We start from the raw sequence: 22243 nt of genomic DNA on the forward strand, positions 1-22243 counted from the left end.
ACTTGATCAACGGGGGCTTTTCTTCCCCCTAAAACTTGATACCATTGGGGCTGGAAAGGAGGAGAGGGAAAGGAACAGGAGGGGAGGGGAGAGGAAGAAGGAACGGAAGGAATGGAAGGAAGGGAGGGAAGGACAGGAGAGAGGGAGGAAAAGGGCAGAATCACTGCAGAGGAAGAAAAATATTTGGATGAATGTATCTTTGACAGATATTATCACCAAGGATGGAATTCTAGGGATTTTCACATTCCAGGTTATAAATTTCTGCCACAGATGCATATTTTATAACAAGCATGTACGGCTTTTGCCATAAAAAATACATATAAAATTACTACACTGAACTCCTTACAGAGTGAAATAGCAACGCGTAGCTGTTGTTTATGCTATTTTAAAGGAGTTACAGGAACTCCCCTGGGAGAAACCAAAAATAGCCAAAAGGAGAGAGAAAAACACTTTGCCCAGTTGACCCAGGCCAGCTTGGAATGTTGACCTTTTATCTTTGTCCTTAGAAAGTCAGCAGGGACACAGAGAGGGAGAACGACCCGGGACTTGGTGGAAAGAGGGGCTTGCGGCTGCTCAGCCTGAGGCCAACGGCACAGAGACACCTCTCCCAGCCGTAGCCTAGCCCTGGGGCCAGAAGTCCTCACCGGCTCTCCTGACCACCCCCGCTCACCTTCTCTTTTTCTCCATCGGTCCCTCATCTCCCTGAGCCATTCAACAACACAGGTGTGGCAACCGTGCTCCTATAATGACGGCAGAGGGTTTTGCAAATGTATCAAGAAGAAGGGCCGTCGTGCCGTAAGTCAACTTCTAGAAGATGGTATCTGAAAGGTGGACTCATTCACTCTGCTTATTCAAGGCCTGTCCCGGCAGCCGTTGAGTCCCATCCTGATCGCTGCTTCTGGCTGCCTTCAGCCTCTCTAACTCCACGGCCATTTAGGGCCTTCCTTGCTGAATCAATGGCATCTTGTCTATGACCTTGACTCAGCTCCAAGTGATGAACCAACTTCACTGGGAGCGTCTGCTGAGAGCTCTCTGAGAAGGGCCATTGTTCCCTTTGCACTTGTCCAAAGCCTCCATTTAGGGACGGCTGTGACTGTGGACGGAGGACATTCATCACTGGGAACATTTGCCAGCAAATGAGAGACAGCTGTTGGGCACGAACGGCGTGTGGCCGAATGTTGCCCGCGGTGAGATGTACTTCCCAAGGGAGGACCCCGTCACTTATCTTTTCTTCCAGACTGTGAGAAATGGGGAAAACGCTCACCTTCCCCCTCCCACCCGAGAGCCCACCCTCGTGCCACTGCTCGCGCGGTGCGGCGCGCACGGTGGCACGGGGGGCACACGGCAAACAAGGCCCCCCGTTTGCTGGGGAAGCGCCCGTCTCCGGGCCCGCGGAGAGGAGCGCTGGTCATGCAAGCCACGCCCGTGTGGCTGGGGACTGCGCCTCGTTTCTCTCGAGCCTCCACGTGCCCCCGCAGCAGCCCTGAGTCCACACTCCCCGCGGAGACTTCTGGACGCTCAAGGCCCGGTGGAAAGGAGGCAGCTGCGAAACCGGGCAGAAACTCCTGGGGATCGCCAGGAACGAAGTGAAGGGCCACTCGCGTGGCAGACGCCGCCCTGCCGTGCACTTTGGGAGCTGTGAAACCAGCCGTGGGGACGAGACAGAAATAGGGGAAACAGAGACCCTTGTGTCCCGCATGGAGGACGAACGGCTGGGGCCAGATGTGATCAATGAATGCGGGCTTCCGGGATGAGGTGGCTGTGACCGGAAGGGCAGAGGGAAAGAGCGCCCGTTCCCCGTCATAAGGAACAGCATGAGCAAAGGCCTGGCCGGCCCAGCAGGGAACACGCTAGGGAGGCAGAACACCTGCAGCCCAGGCACCCAGAAAAGCTCCCTTTCAGGGAAGTCTGTTTCATCAGGCTGGGGCTCCGAGACAGCCGAGCATCAGCCGTGAGCAAGGCCGGGGAATCTTCCTCGCCGTTCCAAAGGGGTACGCCAAGACAGCCGGACTGCAGCCTGCAGACTCACGCTGCACTTAACATTAGATTAGGCATGGCTGCGGGTCCGATCTGAAGCCATCTGAGGATGGCGATCATGTCTACTGCCATCGGGCTAGACCGGGCAGCAGAATGTGCTCTAGAGTCCAGCGGAGCTGGGTTTGCATCCCACCGCATTGGCGGTGAACTTGTGCTTGGGCTGCCTCTGGCCTCGAAGTCTGGCTTCCATTTCCTCCATCCACAGAATGAGGAGAATAATATTTACTGCTGGATTCCTGCCTCCCCGCCCCCACACCCAGCGCTGGTTCTGCAGGCCTGGAATAAGATGAAAGTGTCTGATGGAAAAGCTCTGGGAAGCCTTTTATTAACATTCTTAGCTCAGCCTAGCTCAGGGGAACGAGTCCCTGCATTCCAGGGGACTTCTCCCCCGGGGAAGCAATGCCAAGAATGTCACTGCAAGATTCTAAGAGGGTTTTCCAGTCAGAACCCCCCCAGGTATTCAGCCACCCCAGGGAGGCTACAGGTGCCTGGTGGAGGGTGAGAGCTGGTACCCACAAGTTCTTTAGGGATTAAGAAGTCTTCAGGGACCCCGGAGTCTCTAGGGATTGAGTCGGATGGTGAGAATAAAATGCCCAGGGAGGGATGCTGCAGCTGGGCCCAGAACACAGTCACTATTAAACATGGGCAGCAAAGCTTACCCTTGGCGCAGAGTCTGAAAACCCACCTTCTGGTTTCACCTTCTGAAAACCCTCCTACTCGGTGGCTGTGTGACAGTTACATTCATAGGCTCAAGCCCTCAGTCACCCCAGGAGGAGAAGGGCTGTCACAACGCTTCTGGAAACACAACTCTCCGGGATATTTGCAAAGGTAAAAGAATGGCACATATGTTGAAATAAAAAGTAAAAGGTGGCAGCATTACTGTTGTTAATAATCACTCTTGATTCATGATGATGCACGTAATATCAGGCAGACAGCAGCTCAGGGCAGGGAAGATGAAGAGAGTCAGGGTACGTGAGTTGCGGGAGGCGGGGGGTGGGGGGTGGGTCTCTTCTCCAAACAGAGGTAGTGCAGGAAGCCAGGAGAGGGAAGACAAGTATGGCCCAAGCAGCCCAGCCCTTGCCAGGCAGCAGCTGCCCAGAGGCTAGGACTTCCTTGGGCCCACGGGGACCCCACTGTATTGGGGCATAGCAGCCTGGGATGATTCAGCTAAATACACCTAGCAGCGAGTGTCTCTGAATAGATGTTCTACAGGCCGTGTAGGCACTAGTCCTGGGACACAGTGGGCTCACCATCCTCTGCATGTTGGGGTGGGCACTCTGGAGTGGAAGGGTCCACCGCCTGCAGGGGTGAAATGAACTTCACCAGCCCAACCGAATCTCTTCCTGGGACTTCAGTTGACTGCGACCCTGCATCTAATTGCTCACCTCATCAGCTACGTTCAGACACGATTCCACCCAACTCTGGGCTCCCATGGCCGACAGAGCCTGCCTTCCGGCCATGAGTACCTCTGCATTGACAATTAAGAACAGCAGAGTAGGGGCGCCTGGGTGGCTCAGTCGGTTGAGCATCCTAATTCAGCTCAGGTCACGATCTCACAGTCCGTGGGTTCGAGCCCCGCATCGGGCTCTGGGCTGATGGCTCAGAGCCTGGAGCACACTTCCGATTCTGTGTCTCCCTCTCTCTCTGCCCCTCCCCCGTTCATGCTCTGTCTCTCTCTGTCTCAAAAATAAATAAACGTTAAAAAAAAATTAAAAAAAAAAGAAAGAAAATTAAGAACAGCAACGACGAGGGGAGCACTGTGGCCTTCCCTTCATCTGCGATGCGATTCCCAACCCAACACTGAAACAATCACCTTTTACACATGTCCACTTGTTTGCCTAGCTTTTCACTGATTCGCCCAACAAGCGGGGGACGTGCGTAGAGCAGGGACTATTCTAGATGCGGACGGCTGAGGTGACCGAGGACTCATGAGGCACGGTGTTCTCACACTAACGGGTTCAGAAACAGGAAACGGCCCTTCACGAATTGGCTTCCCCTCCCCACACAGCCTTCGTGGCGGTATGAACGAAAGTGAAGGTTTAAGGCCTCAGAAATCAACATGGCAGACCGCGGGCAAACTCAATGTCTTGTCTCACGACTACCTACCACCAATCACTAGCACTGCGGCTGTGTGTGCTGCTACTGAGAAACGAGATTTCCCTCGACCCTTATAAACCTCCCAGGAAGAGGGTAATGAGCCCCCTTCAGATGAAGAAACAGATACCCGGAAACAGCGATTGCCCAAGGTCACGGGTATCCAAACCCGATATGAACCGGTTCTTCATAAACCCTACAACTTTCACCATTATATTCCCTATAGTCCGAACAGTGAGGGAGCAAAATACTCAGTCCCTCTTGAAGGAAGAAGCAATTCAGAGACACCGGGTGGTTCAAAAGTCCTTCCCTGCCTTTGCCAAGTGGGAAAGAGGTGGGACCATCATTCGAGATCCTCAGGTTATTATCCTACCCCTTCCCCTCCATGAGCTATGGGTCTGCGGGCTTGCCCCACGCCCAATCCCACCCTCAGAACCCTGTAAAGTGTGGAAAACTCCAGTAGGCCTGTACCTTCAACCTCTTCAGAGAAGTGCGAGGGAGAATATTCTTTTAGGATGTGTTTGGTTTTTTCCTATGGATAAGAGACTGGAACCCGAAGTAGTCCACATGGTGGTAAACCACTCATCTGGAAGAGGCTGTGGTCACTTGGCCGGGTCCCTGGGAAGCAAGATGTCCCTGCGTGTGAAGTGCTCAGGGAATGAGACCCAAACTCCCAGGCACAACCCAGGTCTCCCACCCCATCTCTCCCCACCCCTCCCATCTCTGGCTTCACCTTTGCACTTGCTGGTGCCTTGGCCTGGAGCTCCCAACCCCGGTTCTCCACCCAACAGGCTCCTTCTCTTCATTAGGGTCTCAACTCCAATATCATCTCCTCAGACAGACTCTTCATGAGCACCTGGCTAATACGGGGACCACACCCGCCTCTGAATTACTCTCACAACATCCTGTGTGTGTTTTTCATGTTACTTACAACTACCTGAAATTATCCTTTTTTTTTTTTTTTTTTTTTTTTTTTTTTTTTAGAACTATCATTGCTTACTTGTGGTCTGCTTCCCTCCTCTGGAATGGGAGATCCATTAGGACAGCAGTCGCAGGAATAGTGCACCCAGCTTGATCTCAACACCTAGGCAATACCTAACACATAGCAAAGCTGAAGAAAGGGCTTATTGTGTGAGTATTTGGAAATTCTCCCATGCCGAGGGGCTATTGAAGGATGTGAGCAAGTTCACTGCAAAATCACAAATCCTTTGAACTGGAAAGGACCCTGGGGGTGACGCTTGAACTTCACAGAAATGAAGATCTTTATTGTTCCATCACCCAGGCGTCAACATTCCAGTGGACCCAGGAATTGAGAAGGCAGGTCTGGAGATGTGGGGCAGAAACTGACCAGTCAGTACACGGACAGGTGGGATAAAGAAAGAGAGGTCAGTAACTGAGTCTAAGCATGAGAAACAACAGTGAGAAAATAGTCAAGAGCAGCCGAGCCAACCTCAGGGTTTTTTCCATTTTCTGAAAACCTTTAGTTCTTGGCTTTACACACAGTCGGATTTGCTGCCCACCCGCTGAGCCACGAGGGAAAGGGTTCGCCCTTCTGCCCACGCTGACAAGACCCCGGGCAGCTCTGGGTCCTGCCTCGTGGCCCAGCAGCTTTACAGAACATACCACTGGGCAAAGCGAAAACAGGTGGTGCGCTATTCCTGGTCCAAACGGCTCTTTACCGCATAAACCCTTGAATCTCAAAAAGACAAACAAACAAACAAAAACCACAACCATTATTTCAAGCAGAAATAGAGATGGAACAAACAATGTTAGAGGCCAACTCTACCCAGATCAAACGGACCCAGGGTGGGAAAGGCACTTTATCGTCTTCGGGTGCACCTATTTGGAGTGAATATTCCCATCTCCTGGGTGGAGAGGAGCAAACCTGAACTGCTGCACAGATCTAGTAACTTCATTTCCAACCAATCAGGTCCTAGATGGAAAAACCCAATTCCAAAGCATTCTACTCAATCTGCTAAACCTCTGGCCAGAAGCTCTTGGCCGTGACCTGTACTCAGCAGCAAGGACCCAAAGGTGACTCCAGGTGAGTAAAAAACTACTCAACTATCAGAAGCCAGCTCTACTGCCCCACGCTTATGTGGGGGTGGGTTACAAGCATGCCCGCCCCTCATGACAATGGCAAGTTGCTAATTACCACGACAGTTCTGATCAAAGGTAAGCTTTGGAGTCAAACGTAAGGGTGGCCGTTATAACAACCTCGGGGGCAAAGGATCTTGAACAACCCAACAATCAATAAGGAAAATGACTTCCCCATTGACTCCTCCACATGGGGTGGGTATGGCGGAGAGAAGTTCCTGTCCCCTCTTTCCAGAGGACACCGACTGACGTTCCGGTGTTGCCCTGGCAATGCCACGTTCTGCTCCAACTTAGATTTGTAGGCTTCTGGTATCAATAACACGCCAGAAGCAAACTGTTACAAATTCCCTTTCATGCCGATATCCCATTCTTCACTCCCGAGATGAACTTTCTCGTACGTATCTTTCTGCTTGTATGTGTTCCTGCTTAATGCGTACGGCTGTGTGAATGTTTACTGGCTGTCAATGCGACTGTCAGATGACCTATTCTGCTTCTTACCTTTCACTTAGCGCTAGGTCTTAAAGATACATCTACGGTGCCGGATCAACATCTAATCCACTGCTTCTACCGCTGGGTAATTTCTCTAGGGTTCCTGCCCTCATCATTCGCCTGTTCATTCTCCCCAGAGACACTGAGACTGCTTCCCATTCTCCACCGGCACAAATAATGCTGCAAAGATCACCTTCAGACCCTCCCTGTGTGGACCCGCTTGGAAATTCCTGCGTGTTCTGAGAACCCGAGGTAGCTTGCAGCCTCACACTCCTGCCAGTTTCCCGGGTGGTCATGCGGGTTGTCCCTGACGACTAAAGGAGCCCAAGCACTCCTTCAGATGTGCGTTTGCTTTGTGGAGCCTCCTTCACCCGCAACCTGCCATTCGTAGCCTTTACTTGTCTTTATTTCCATTGCAGTGTCTGCCTTTTTCCGGTTGATCTGCAGGAGTTCGTTATATATTCTAAATGTTAGCCCCTGGCAGGTTTTAGACACTGTCCATCTCTCTCTCCTCTTTGCCAGCTGCATTAACTTTGTCCAGGATGCCCACTAAGGAACAGAAGCCCTTAACTTCGATGTAATCAAAACTCTCACAGGAGCGCCGGGGGGGGGGGGGGGGGGGGGGGGAGCTCAGCTGGTTAAGTGTCCGACTTCGGCTCAGGTCATGATCTCACAGTTCGTGAGTTCGAGCCCCGCATCGGGCTCTGTGCTGACAGCTCGGAGCCTGGAGCCTGCTTCCGATTCTGTGTCTCCCTCTCTCTCTCCGCCCCACCCCCACTCTCTCTCCTTCAAGAATAAACATCAAACAAAAATCTTAAAAAAAAAAAAAAAAAAAAAAGAGGGGGGGAAAAAACTCTCCGAAAACTTGAGGACAGCAGCCATTTCTCAATCACACAATTCCAGTTTCTTGAACACTCACAGTATATATACCACCCATGGGGTGAGGTGCTGTGGACACAAAGAGGAACAATGGCTTTGACCCTTATAGAGTGTACAGCCTCCTGGGACTATAGACTTCTTGTCAACTATAGCATGGACACAAGGATGATGGCAGGGGTACAGGTACAGTGAGCAGTTAAAGTCTTCAGGGGGTAAAGGCTGAGCGAGCCTTGACAGATAAGCTTGGCAGGCAGCCCTGAGGGGAGGACATCCAGGCCAACAGAACAGCAAAAGCACGAGTCCAGTTTGGAAAACCACAAGGCACTCAGGAAGGGGGGAGGGGCGGCGGGGGGGGGGGGGAGGGGCACACGACAAAGTGAGAATGGCCACAGAGGCTAGACAAACAGGAAGAGCCATGAAAAGAAGGAGTCGGATTCTCTCCAGGGCAGTACAGGGGACAGCACCTCTCTCTCTCTCCCCGCAGCCGGTGACAGAGTGCCTTAGACACCATCTGCACTCACAAGGGCAGGGTTCAGGGGCCTTAAGAAATCTGGGTCCACCTTCGCTACAGCAGCAATGTACTGAAATCTCAGAGAAACCCAAAGGCGGAATATTCTAGAAAGAAAAGGGTTCGTGAGCACCCGAGTTAAACTACCAAGGCGGACAAGAGACATCCACAGGACAGGTCCGGACCGTCCCGGATGGACTGAGGCCTTCCCTCCCTGGCCTCAGTTGGAAGCTGTTCCCGCTGCTGTTCTTGCCTTGACATAAGTTCTCAGCCACGAGATTCCCCAACTGCCGAGTGTCCTTGTGCCGGAAATGTACCGCGTAAAGTCATTAGTGACACAGTGGAATCTTACCCAAGACCCCGCCAGGACCTCTGCCAGCCAGCTGTTTCCTCTTGAATCTAAACCATTTTCACACTCAGCGATGGTAAATTTTTTAAGGGGGAAAAAAAAGCCATTTGTGGGGAATATTTTGTTCCAAGCTATGTAACTGCCCTTACTTTTTCCAGCCGGGGGAGAAATCGATATGCACAGACACATGGCAGCCGAGCATGAAGGCAGAGAAGGGTTGTTGTGTGAGGTACAGTGAGGGAAGGGGTTAAAGGCATGAGGGCGGGGGGAGCAAGGTCAAGGTGTCAGGGCTGAATGAGCCTTGACAGATAAGCTTGGAGTCTAGAAATCACTCCACCCTAACAGTCTCTTGGCACTCTTGCTTTCTCTCTCCTGGCTGCCTCAGCTTCCCCAGGGCAGAAAAATACATCCTATTGGAAACCAGCAATCTTACCCTTGGAGGGCTTTAATAGCTTTAGGAAATGACAAGAAAATGGGGCTAACTGTCACTTGACATCCCCTCTCTGCTGACACACACACACACACGCACGTCCCTCTCACGTCTGCTGTTTGTGAAGGGAAGGCACTTATTAGCTTCCTCCCCCTTCACCATGGCCCTACCAGCTACATATATCTCGAACCATAAGGATGTAAGGGGCAGAGGAAGCCAGACCCCAAGATCAGGGTCCCCTATCTTCCTCCAACCCACCAAAGGGGTCCTCCACCACCACCCGTGAGACCACTTTTGCTCTGAGACAACTCCCAACCCTGTTGTTACGGAAAGATAATCAAGTGCCTAACGCCATCTACACACTCTAGAGGTCCGCTGCTTAGGACAAGAGGCCCGCTGCTTAGGACAAGAGGCCCCTGCCTGCCAGCTGCTATGCCCGTGTCAGGAGTCCAGCCGCACTGGAGAACTGAGGCAGAGAGTGACCTGTGCACAGACTCGCGCCTGATCCCCACAGAGTGTGGGCTGCTGGGGTGCTGTCACAGTCAACATCTGGGTACCTCTCTGCAAACTTGAACGCACCGGGGCCCTTACCTTGGGGTCAGAGGAGAAAAAAACCCGCACACCAAGAGATCCACCAATCAACCAGAGTCCCAAAGACTCTTTCAGCCCGAGTGGAGACGTGGAGGGTGAGGGCACGGGAGGGAGTTGTGCTTCAGAGGTATCTGATCTCAACCGCCGTAGATTAAATTCTCTGAGAACAAGACGGCCTCTCCCCACTCTCAAGGGAACCAGTGCGTGGCCAGCCGGGAGCGACACCTGGATCCCATAACTCTTGGGGATGTGCTCCCAGCCTGAACTGTTTACAATTACACACACCAAACCAACATCAGCTGGGCGGGGAATGGACGCCTGCCCACGGAGAAGCCAGGAGGTCAATGGGAAAAAATGATTGTAGTCAATGCTGAGCCTTCATGTTTGGACCCTTTATCCAAACTGCCGCGATGTTCTCATGCCCCCGCCCTGTGCAGACACCAGGGCCTCCTCTGATCCTCATTTCCAGGGAGCTTGGGGTGGCAGTGGGAGGAGCCCCCACCCCTTGGAGGTTAGCCGAACACAGGGCTATTTAAGGACCCCCAGAGGGAGGATAAGAATGTTCTTTCCCGGGAATCCTAGTCACCGTGACGCTAACGTGCATTTGGCCAGGTGGGATGGCTGGCAAGATCCCAGGGTTAGCAAATGGCTTGGAGAAGGTGGCCTTCTTTGCATTAGGCCATATGGAATGACACTTCCTAGGGCCTGATGAAACACCAGGGGCTATGCTGAACAGATTTCACTCTGGCTTCCTCGTCCAGGAAGGAATGAGATGCTCTTTGGCAGAGAGCAAGCCCCACTTTCCCTACCCTGACTCTGAGGTCATCAGCTCCCCCTGGGGAAGCCCAGGATTCTAGCCATGGCTACTTGAAATGAAAGCCCGACACTACTAGAGACCTGGGGTCAAGGGGAGGCTCGTTCGTTCTGGGTCTTTCTGGCCTCAGGTTCTCAGGGGGCATCCCTTTTCTAAACTCAAGACTCAGGAGACCTGAACGGAATCGTCAGGAAAAAAAGGAAGAAAGTGGCAGAAAGTCAAGAGGAGAGAATGTGGGTATGAAAGAAGATGGCGGGGCGGGGAGGCGAAAAGAGAGAGAAAGAGAGAGAAGGCTGCATGTCCAGGTGCAGGAGCAAGCCTGAGTGCAGCACCCAAGAGGGGTCTCGGAGCACCACTCACACTTGCCCTTGATGGTTCTGTCATTAACCCGACCCACTCTGTCACAGGCTGACTTCCAGGGCATCTGGGATACACGGACCTGAACTTCAACGGGCTTCCATGGTCGCCAGTGGCACACGCGCCTCACCTAGCTCAAGTGCCTGCAGTGGCTCTCTCGGGAGATCCTCGAGAGCTCCAGACACCAGGAGATGTCACAGTCCAGCTATACTGCAAACAACTGTACTCGACCCTCGCATACGCCATGATCCTCAGCCGCAATCCCAGAGGTACCGACTACAGGGACCCCACCTCTAAAACCCGCTAGAAGACGCACAATCCAACTCTACCATGACTATCATGGACCAGCCACACCGCATTAGGCATCCGAGCAGCAGGGGTGAGGTTGTCGGGTGCTTGCCATTTCAACCCAAGATCTGGCACGTCAACACCCTTTAGTCCCTCCCACTTGTACTAGAGAGGATGCCATAAAAGGCCGGACAATACAAAGGCAGTAGGGTGGTGACTATCTCAAGCTCATAAGGAGCCTGGGATTGTACCTGAGAACATTCATCCCTTGTGGACCCAACACCATAGAGATGAAGAGTTGTCCCTTACTAACTACCACCCAATAGGTCTAACTTACCACCCAATAGGTCCCAACCCCGATATCAAGGATCCCAAGCACCCCAGCAGAGTTCCTTCCAAAAGGACCATGTTTGAATTTTAGTAAATCAGCTCAGTATGTTCCAGGACTGTGGGTATTAAATAAGTCAGTGAAATCTCCAAACAATAAGCTCATTCAACACAATCTCTTTTTCTCCCCCCATCTGGGGACTTGAATATAGTCAACATGAATAAATCCTGTTGTGTAAAAACTGGGGGAGAAAAAAAAAAAAACAACGAGGGTGGAGGATGGAAGGAAATGGCAGGATTCCCACTTGCTGGTCTAACAGGGAGGCTAAGAGAGTCCCCACAACCCAAAAGGATGCTAGCGTGCCGGGGGAGCCCTGGGGAGATGGCAGTTAACAGCCTGCAGTCCAGGTAAGGAAGTTATCTGGGATTTCCCCACCCATGCATTCCCAGGTTCTCCTCTGCAGGCTTCCCATTCGTGTACTCAAACTAGAAGTGAGCCCTTCGGCTGCCCCAAATCTAGCCCCTTCCTAGACGGAGCCACCATAAGCCAGGCCTGACCCTGTATCAGGGATGTTTCACTTCAAATATGTACAAAACTTATTTCCTGCCTCTTCCCCTCCCCCTCCGGTGTCCCCCGACAAAGTCAAGACAATTAGAACTAAGGACTGCCCCCCAAATTCTTCCTGAATACCCCAAGAACAGGGGGAACAGAACTCCCTTTGCACAGGCCGAGTGGCTTGGATAGATTTGTGAGAAAGAGTTGCATGTGTGAAGTTCTCCTGTGTAATTCATGGTTGAAAGTGATCTACGCCCATATGGTCCTTGCGGATGGAAGTTCTATAGCCTTTCAACACACTGCACTTAAGAAAGATGAGAAGACACGGGTTCAGTTACCCAAGTCCTAGATCCAGACACAGTTCACCTGAAGAACAAGCCAATTCACGTTTTTGATTAAAAAAAAAAAAAAAAAAGGCAACCACCACAACCTTCAGATTCCATTAGGACCCCCAGAGTAATAGTCTTCCATTGTTGTGGTATTCCGCACCCCATCTCCTGGATTGGGGCAGGAAGGGCTGGTGACACCTGCTCTTCCTATAGGAGGCTTTCCCCTGTCTGGAATCATCTGGGACTAGGTGCATTATTTTGCTAAATCGTGGGTTCTCCCTGCCTCAAAATCATCCCTCACTAGCACGGGCAAGCAGGACTTCCAAAACCAAAAAGTCAGCCAGGAAGTAATTATGGTACAGACTTGGGTACTCCAATTCCAATTCAATAACTTTATTGGTGAGGGACGGGGGAAAAAAAAAAAAAAGACTTTCAGAAAGGGTGCCCAATTCAATACATTAGATCCATGTGTGTAGCAACAGAGTTCCCAGGGTGGAAGCCTGGAGCTATTGCTTCACTATTCCATGACCCTCTTGGGCTCGTCTGCTGCCTGGGTTTTAGGAAAACTGCTTTTCCTCTTCGCTAACTAGAGGGAGATCCCCCACCCTCGCGCTGCCTGCGCCTGATGGAAAAGTCTCTTGCATTTAGGATGCTGTCAAGCAGTCCATCCTTTTTGTTTTCTACCAAAATTCTTCACCCCTTCTGCTGTACCTCCCTCCAGACTGCCGCGGCCATGAAAACACGGAGACCTCGGATTCTGTTTACCACCCGTGATGGCCCAGGGGGCACTCAACAGAGTCTCTGTCTCGTACCACAGCATCGTGAACCACTAGGGTTTGTTTTAGGGGCGCCTGGGTGGCTCAGTCGGTTGGGCAGCCGACTTCGGCTCAGGTCACGATCTCGCGGTCCGTGAGTTCGAGCCCCGTGTCGGGCTCTGTGCTGACAGCTCGGAGCCTGGAGCCTGTTTCAGATTCTGTGTCTCCCTCTCTCTGACCCTCCCCCGTTCATGCTCTGTCTCTCTCTGTCTCAAAAATAAATAAACATTAAAAAAAAAACAAAAAAAACACCTAGGGTTTGTTTTAAAGTCGGCTTCCGGAAGGTGTCATTGACACACGGGGAAAAAAAAAAAACTGTCCCGCTAACTGCACAGGTCTGAGTTTTCACAAACGCCTAGGGCTGTGGACTCTCTACCACCATAAAGATTTGAAACGTAAAGATCTCTACCATTCCAAAAATTTCCCACATACCCCTTTGCGGTCAACCCCTCCCCCCTCCCCCGGCCACTACGGACGGGTTTTCTTTCCCGCCAATTTTGCCTTTTCCAGAAAGTCACGTACATGGGATCATACAGCGCGCAAGACTTTTGAGTCTGGCTTCTTTCACTTAGCACACGGGTATGTACCTTAGGTACGAACTGCTGGGTTTTTAAGCTTTGGACTTTCGCTTTCTTGCCAAACACATGGAATGATTGGCTGTAGCTTATCTTTGCCATGGAGGAACCAAATTCTGGATTCAGGGCCTTTTAATAAAGCAGAGGCCTGGGAACAGGGTGACCTCCCAGCCCATCCACCCAGAACGGAGGGGTTTCCTGGGACTTGGGGCTTTCAGCAGCAAAACCAGGCAAGTCCCACGCGAACCAGGAGAGTTGGTCCCTCTCCTTGGGACAGCCACCGCCGAAGGCAGGGCCGCACATACGCCCCGCTCAGAGGCCTCGGCCAGCAGGTTGGTCTCTCTGACGTGACAGCTGACCGACTGTCCTTCTTGGGTTTAACTACAAGCAGAAGGCCAATTTGCAATCTGCTGGGCTGAGCCCCTGCACAGGGCTCCCGCTCCCACAGGCCTGCAGCTGTCTTTGAGGTCTCCGCGAGGGCTCAAGGAAGTGGGAAGAGAACTCAGGGGTCCGTTCAGAAGACAGCAGAGCCCCGTGGCTGTTGGTGCTGCACCCTCCCCACGCCTCCCTGGAATGTGTGATGCTCACAGAGAGATGGGACGTGAAGGTGCTCTGGGCTCGTTCTCCTGCTCCGGGCCAGTGCAATGCGCCCAGGGTAACGCCGGCTCCTACTTTTTCTACACATTCTCCCTGCTCCTCCCTCGCAGCGCGGTTTTTTTGTTCGTTGTGAGACTAACCAGGGAGGAGGTGAGAGAGCCAAGGCATAGAAAACTAGTATAAAAAGCTTGAAGTATCTAAAGGTTTCTTCTACGTAAACTGAGACATCAGAGGAAAGTCAGGCACGGCCGTGATGTGGCTTCACGCACGAAGCTTAAGGAGGCGCAATTCTGTGCCCACCGCCTTCCCAGCCGGTTCGAGAGAAATACACAGATGGTCCTCTCGAAGCAGCTAGGCTCCCTGGGCACCGGTTGAGCATCCCCAACTCAGAGCTCCCAGTAGCTCGGGCAGAGCCGGCTGTGAGGAACGCCCAACACATGCACAAGAAGGCAGGAATCGGTGGGGTCACAACCATGCCACAGAGGTCTTCGGGTGGCTGCTCCCCCAGACTTTTTTAACGTCGCCTCTTCTCAAAACGCTTCCCAGAAGCTCTTACAATTCATCCCACCAAGCAGCCTGTGAGGCAGGTTAGTGATCATTATCCTCACTCGTACAGACGAGGGAACAAGGCCCAGAGAGAGGGATTAAGTGACTTGCCCAAGGTCACGCAGCGAGTTAGTGGCAAAGGCCGGGTTAGAATCCCGAGCCCCAGAGCGCCCAGGCCAGAGCTCAGCTCCACAAGACCCCTCGGCCATCGGTCCAGAGCATGGGCAAAGCTAGGTCTGTGCCCTCGGGAGCCCTGGAGGCCAGGTGAGCGGCTGCAGCGGGCACAGGCAGACTCATACTCACAAGCAGAAACCTGCAGGATCCTTCTCTGTACCACCAGACAGCAACACCCCTGTGCTGGAACAGACAGAAATAAGGCTCAAGTCGGGAAAGCCAAGGGCCACCAGGGTGGCCTTATGTCTCCGCTGCTGGAATGCGGCTTTGAGATCTTGCTTCGTAACATGGAAGAATGCGTGTTCCTGTTGCCTGGAATTCATTCATTCACCCACTCCCCAGTTATGCCCCAGGCACCTGTGCACTGGCCCTGCACCAGGGGCTGGGGGGAGGGATGCTGGGAGGGGAAAGATAAGATCCCTGTCTTGAAGGTCTTCAGTCTAATAGACGAAACAGGCATATAAGACAACATGACATTAATTCATCAAATATTTGCTGGGTGCCTATGATGTACCAGGTGCTAATATTCCTCAAGTCATTCAGGAACACAGAGGGAATCAAGAGAGGCTTCCCGGAAGAGGAGGCATGTGGACGAGGTCCCGAAGACTGAGGAGAGTTTCACTGAGCAACTCGTCCCTTCCAGGCTAAAGGGACACAGATAAGGAAGGGGTCTGAAATGGCTTTGAGTACTTCTTTCTTTTTGTTTTCTGCCAAGACTTTATTTAAACTTAAGTTAGTTAACATATAGTGTAGTATTGGTCTCGGGAGGAGAATTTAGTGATTCATCACTTACACATAACACCCAGTGCTCATCCCAGCAAGTGCCCTCCTTCATGCCCACCACCCACTTAGCCCATCCCCCCACCCGTCTCCCCTCCGGAGTACTTCTAGATAAACTCTTGCTGTTCGTAGAACAGGAGTTCCACCCTTTCGAAACTCCGTTCCCAGGGATGTTGTATCCTGCTTGACTTTGAATTGTTGCTTAATCTCTTTAGACCTCAGTTGACCTATCTGTCAAATGGGAGTGAAGAATCCTCTGTTTGAGAGGGTGGCCCCGGCCTTCCCTAACAATCTCTGGCGAAGCGTTCGCACAAAAGTCCTTGAGAAACAAATTCCTCACGTGGCCAATGGCATTCTCTTTCCCACTGTCTGCTGCTCTCGGCTCTTGCCAGGAAATTGATTTTATTTATAAGAATCACAACCCTACGCTGACCTTTGTTGGGCTACCCACAGTCCCTCCCTCACTTCCCTCTCCTAAAGACACATCCTCCCTCCAAAGATTCCTCAGTGACCACAGAGCAACTAGGACTGAAGAGCGCTCGGAAAGGCAGATGGACAAACACTGGACCCTATTTTCTAGATGGGGAAACTGAGGCCTAGAGAGCTCAGTGGCTCATCCAAGGAACCAGAATGCATGGGTCTCCCCATTCCCAAGCCACTGCTTCCTACATGGCACCATGACCACTTCCTGCCTCTGCCTGGGCAGACACACCACCCTGCCTCAGCTGGGGGGGGGGGGGGGGGGAGTCTCCCTTCTCTGAATGGCAGAAGCCTTTAGAGAAACATTTCCCGTCATTAAAGGGATTTGCAAGAAAAGTGGCACAGCTTCCTTAGCTTTGAAGCTTCTTGGCCCCTCCTGGCCCTTTAATTGTGCTTGGATCCAGCCCAGTTCCCAGAGCTCCTACCCCTTCAGAAGAGGGGAAGGGCCCACAGCAGAATTCCCGCCACCCAGCCTGGCCCGTCAGCACCACAGGTGACCCCTCAGTATTTCTGTTTCAGACCCTTTCATTGCCAAAGCATCAAGGGCTCCCGCACAAAGAGCTTCAAAGTCACAAGGGCTCAGGGTCAAGTGCAACCACGAGCAAACCCCAAGCTTAGGACTGTGCGGTATCACTTGTGAGACTGTTTTGAAGCAGTGTTCCTTCCCACTGCCTTTCGAGCCTTAAGGTGAATTACGTTAAATTTCTGGAGGCGTCACAGATTTGGCGAAAGCACATCACATGAGTATGGAGGGTGTATCAGTCTTATTCCCTACGTGCTTTTAATTTTCCAGGTGAAGAAGGGCTATGTATACAATGTACGTATAACTACTTATCTTGTTTCAGTGATTCTCAATTTTGGCTGCACGTCAGAATCCCCTGATGACCTGAGCTGCACGCCTAGATCAACTGAATCACAATATCTTGAGTGGGGCCTACATATCCCTTTTTTTTTTTTTTAAGGTCCCCTGATGGTTCCTAAGGTTAAGAACCACTGCTTTATGCAAAGCTTCAATAGGGAAAAACCTGAGTTCCTAGGCATAAAAAAAAAAAAAAAAAAAAAAAAAAGAAAAGAAAGAAAGAAAGAAAAGACACCCAGACGATTCCTCTGAAAGAGACATGAATATTATCAATCCGTCCATCTCTCTTAACTGATTTTTCTTTCTCAGACCTTCCCTGACCACATATCCCAGTTTAAGCTTTCATGTGTTTTTAGTTTTTCTTTAATGTTTTTATTTATTTTTGAGACAGAGAGAGACAGAGCATGAGCAGGGGAGGGGCAGAGAGAGGGGGAAGACACAGAATCTGAAGCGGGTTCCAGGAGCTGAGCTGTCAGCACAGAGCCTGACGCGGGGCTCGAACTCACGGAGTGTGAGATCATGACCTGAGTTGAAGTCAGACGCTTAACTGACTGAGCCACCCAGGCGCCCCAAGCTTTTGTGTGGTTTTACTGGCTTGACTCTTCACTGCTCATCCCTACCTTGCGGTACCTGAGGAAACACACATGCCCTCTCCTGGGAATCAGGTGATCTGACTCAGAAGCAAACAAACAAAAACAGAAAAAGAGCGATTACACCTTCCACCAATGACTGTGATCCAAATTAAAGTGAATAGCTCAAGCGTGACAGCTTGGATCCAAGTATGATGCAAATTCAGGAAGCTTCCTCGGGACGGTTCCAAGTGCAATCCACAGATAGTAGGTCAGTCACATTTGGCCCTGGACACGCTCACCAGCTGGAAGAGCAGTAGAAACCAGAATTCTTGACCACATGCTGTGAGTTCAGCCAATGCCCTCCCCCCCCCCCCCCCAGCACAGTGATCCAAGGGTGTCCTTATGAGAGTCATAAATATGGAAACATCCAAGGATGGGAGCCTTTTCAAGGGACCCTGTGGATGCTGGCACTGCTTACACAACACCAAAGAGATTCATATACAAGAAACAGCAACTCTACCAACATTTTTTATGAGAACTCTTATAAAAGCTCCATCTCTGGGAGACACCCCTGCAGAGTCTTCTCACAATCCCTGCCCTTTGCTTTTGCTGGAGAGAGCCATGGCTATCTAAACAAAATGGCTTAGATGGGATGGGGGAAAAGTTTGGAAATGTTTCTGTAAGAGAGGCTGACATTCCAACGACTCTTCAGCTCCAGACCTCCCTTTACATCCTACAAAACAATGGAAAATCAGCCCCGAGTCTAAAAATGACAGGCTAGGGTTGGAGGATGTACAATAGGTAACACACACGCTAGGGAACACGGAGAACAATTTCTCCCAAGTCAACTGCTTTGTAAGACTTAACAAATGAAAGAAAACACTTTGAGAATCTGGCCACAGCAACCAGGCGTTCTGCCTGTTTGGGAGAGCTCAAAATTGGGAAGTTAGGAACACAGAATGAGGCATTTCAGTGACAAAATTTGAAAGTGTCGCGAGAATTCTTCTTTATAATGTTTATATATTTCAAGAACCCACGTAAATCTTGCTTTTCCATTTAACTTTGTTGTTAAAAAGACACCTAGTCATCCCACAATGATTCAATCTTACCTTAAAGACAAAAACTGCCCTCAATGTCTGATGAGCATGAGACAACTATGGGTTCCCGTTAGAGTTGCCCTGGTTAATCTGAGATTTGGCCCACACACGTCATTTTTCAATAAGAGTTCAAAGCACAGGTTAAAAGAACGGGGATTTCTACATCCCTGGGGTGGGGGTGGGGTGGGGTGGGGGGAATCCCTAAATTCTGCAGCTGAAACGTGTAGTTAGTAAACATATCCGCATTCACTGGTGAGGCCTGAAGACTTTCTCCAGAGTGGAACACTAAAAGATGAGTTGGATTAGCCTATGCAATCCAGATAATTCTCAAATGTTTCCATCCACTTATCACTCTCTGAGTTACTGCAAAATAAGGCAGATACATGTGTTACCAAAAACATAAACACTCTGAACTGGAAACTAAGTGTCCTTCAGTTGGCAAAAACCCCTGATTCTCCAGGGTGGGAGCTCCAGGATTTTAAGCTCCCAAGAGAAAGAAGTAACTAAGAAGACTTTCTTAGGTCAAGGGCCACGTCAAAAGCTATTAATGCAAAAAGCTTCTGATAATAACGGCGCATTTAGAAAGAAGACCCCAAATGTTATAATATGCCCTAACTTAGGTTACTATGCTAATTTGAGGAAGCAGCTTGCTCCAGGGACCTTCATCCTGCAGCTGGCAACCCTTCATTTCACAATTCAGATACGGCACAGGCTGAAGTAAGAGGGACCTCAGAGGCCCGACACTTCCAACTCAAGCCCTGAATTCTCTGTGAGGCTCCCTCCCAAAGGGCCGAGGGGAGGGGGGAGGCAGAGTGGGAGAGGGAGTAGCAAACTTCCATTTTACAAAGAGAGGGGCCGTGGCTTCAAGTGTTCTGAGAGTGCATAAGGACGCATTCAGTCATCTCGGCATAAAACTGACGTGATCTCAGCAGAATTTGGGAGAAAAGAAAAAAACCCAAAAACCAAAAAACCCCACCAGTCCGTTAGAAATGTGATAGAGGCTCCAGGGAGGGTTCACAGACAGAAACCAAAGGTTGCCCATTAATTTAACCCTGTCCCCCCCCCCCCCCAGCCGGCTTCCCATGGCCTTGGCAAAGACCCTTTCTTTCTGCGTGAGGTGCAGCCTAGAATTTAAATCTTTTACCCCCACCTGTAACCAGGTGACCCAGATTGAGAAAAAAGCAGTGGGAAAAATCAAAAGCTAGGCACGACTAGCTGAGGGAACTAAAGCCGGTCCCAGAAGGTTCCTTTATGTCATGTCAGAAATGAGAAACCACTGGGAATGAGATTCCTTGGGAATCTGAGCATTTTCCTTTATTACCCTTTCCCAGGGGGAAATAAATATAGAAACAGTATTTCCTCTCGCAGGTTTGGCAGGGACGAGTCCAGGGCTGGGAGGTGCAAGAGGCTGAAATGAAAGGCGGGGGGTGTAAGGGGCGTCCGCGGCGTCCCGCTTAAGGGGTAACTCTTTAAGAAAAGCTCTTTAATCCTTGGCTTCTAGACTCCAGCCTCGGGGCTCCGAGCACTGGTGCGAGCCGGGCTGCGGGCACGACCCGGGCCGTCCCGCCCATCAGGGTTTGGCCAAGATCCCCGCCCTCGGCCAAATCCAAAACATGCCCAGCTGCGCGCTGGGCTAAACCCTCTCAGGCCCGGACGCCTCCGCGCGCTCCACCTGCCGGGCATCCCGTGCGCCCCCCACCCCCAGCCCCGCACTTCCCCCGACCCCTGGCTGGGGATGGAAACGGCTCGGAGACAGACGGTTACCTGGGCGGCCGAAGGACGGGGAGGGAGTGGAGCTGCGAGCCCACCCCACCGCCCAAGCGCATCCCCGCTCAGGCTCCTCGCTGGGGTCCGCGGGCAGCCCTCCACTCCGGCAGGCGCCCGGGCGAGACGACCCAGCGACTTGCTCCTCTGCCCCCAAGCCGAGCGGCGCCGTTGCCAATTCACTCGGGGCCTCCTTGGCCCCGGCATCTTTCCCGGGCGGCCGGGACTTGAGAGGTGGGTCGCCAAGCGCACCCTCGCTCCTCCAACAGGTGAAAGGCCTCGCCACGCCGACCCCGCCCTCCGCGCCGGGGAGGGTCCGAGAGCCCCGGCCGCGGCCACCGCCTAGGAGGCCCCTCTCGGGGCCCGCGGCGCCGCCGTCGCCCGGGTCTCCGGCCCAGGTTCGGGCTGGACGGGCGCAGCCGGCTCTGCCCACCTGAGTCCCGGCGGGAAGCGAGGCGCCAGCGGCGCGGCCCCACCACCCGCCCCCCCCCAGCCCTCCTCGCGGCGCGACAGTGGAGTGCGTGCGCGCCGCGCCGGGACCCGCGCCCTCACCTTTGTACCGCTCCATCGGGGCCCCGGCGTGCGCTCCCGGCCGCTGGGCTCCGGCGCTGCGCTGTCGGCGCTCGGCTCCGCGCCCGGGCCGCCGCGCTGGCCCCTCCCCGTGAGGTCACGCTCGCCGCCGGACCTCCTGGCGCTCGGACCCCGTCCCCGCCCGGCGCACCGCCCCCGCGGGGGAACTCCGCCGCCGAGTCCCCGCAGCGCCCGGGTCCGTGCGCGCTCCGGGCCCTGCTCCCCGCCCGCGGCCGCCCGGCAGTTCCTTCTTGTCCGGGACCCGGGGGCGGCGGCAGGGCGCAAGACTCGGCTGTGCCCAAACCCTGGGAGAGGTTCTGGCGAGCCCGAGGGGCGGGCTGGGGCGGGCCTACGAGAGCCGTTCTTCCAACCGCGGGGCTGCAAACCCACTGCCCGGAGGAGGAGACCGAGGTCGAACCCCGGAGGCAGAGGCGTGCCTAGAGCGCCTCGCTCTTGACCGCGGGGCCGGCGCGCTAAAGCCTCGGCTTCCTCGAGGGGCGACCGGCGCAGGGGGGTGGGGACACCCGAGCCCTGTCCCCGCGCCTGTCCCCCCCGGTTCTTGGAGAATCGCTTCAACCCTCTAGCAACCTCCCCGGGCAGCCGCTGCCGGTCGCGCACACAGGAGGGCGTCTGAAAATGCCTACTTGCCGCCTTCTACCCGGGGCCCAGGTTTCCCCGGAGCAGTTGTTCCAGACTCTCGTGAGGACTAGAATTCCTAGAGCCGCCTGGACAAGTCCGGGAACACCTGACCGCCCGGGAGGGATGGTATCTGTTGCACAGGCGCTCGTCCACCCGTGGCTCTAACCACCCTGCGCCGCTGCCACCGGGCGCCACACTGCTGCTATCCCTCCAGTCTCTCAACCTCATCTGCACCCAAAGTAGAGCCATGTTCTTTAAATTTCTCGATTTTCTCTTTAAAATCTCAATCACAGTATACGCAGGATGCCTGGAGTTTCAACCCGTCTCCCCCCACTTTCCTGAAGGAACATTAAAAACTATTTGTTGTGGGGGCGCCTGGGTGGCTCAGTTGGTTAAGTGTCCGACTTTTGCTCAGGTCATGATCGCACGGTTGGTGGGTTCGAGACCTGCGTCCGCTTGACTGTTGTCAGTGCAGAGCCTGCTTGGGATCCTTTGTCCCCCACCTTTCTCTCTCTGCCCCTCCCCTGCTCATGCTCTCTCTCTCTCTCTCTCTCTCTCTCTCTCTCTCAAAAATAAATAAATGTTAAAAATAATTGTTATTATTTTTAAAAGATTCCTTAAATCTCAGAA

The 22243-nt window shown here is 52.7% G+C and overlaps 1 protein-coding gene across 8 annotated transcripts in view; it reads right to left on the reverse strand.

Moving 5' to 3' along the window:
* AFAP1L2 (actin filament associated protein 1 like 2) overlaps nucleotides 1-21123 on the reverse strand; it is a 99275-nt gene extending 78152 nt beyond the window's left edge. For 6 of the 8 annotated variants that reach the window (XM_045040715.1, XM_045040716.1, XM_045040714.1 and 3 more), the window contains exons 1-2: nucleotides 20957-21123; nucleotides 14982-15035 (exon numbers count right to left, since the gene is read on the reverse strand). In XM_045040715.1, coding sequence (XP_044896650.1) covers nucleotides 14982-15035; nucleotides 20957-20972 — 70 coding nt within the window. In that variant the 5' untranslated portion in view covers nucleotides 20973-21123. Of the gene's footprint in view, nucleotides 1-670; nucleotides 1002-14981; nucleotides 15036-20956 lie in introns of those variants that run through there. The other 2 variants (XM_045040713.1, XM_045040712.1) reach the window with 2 other exon arrangements.
* Nucleotides 21124-22243: the final 1120 nt, after the last annotated feature.

The sequence above is a fragment of the Felis catus genome, chromosome D2, assembly GCF_018350175.1.
Source record: "Felis catus isolate Fca126 chromosome D2, F.catus_Fca126_mat1.0, whole genome shotgun sequence".
NCBI lineage: Eukaryota > Metazoa > Chordata > Mammalia > Carnivora > Felidae > Felis > Felis catus.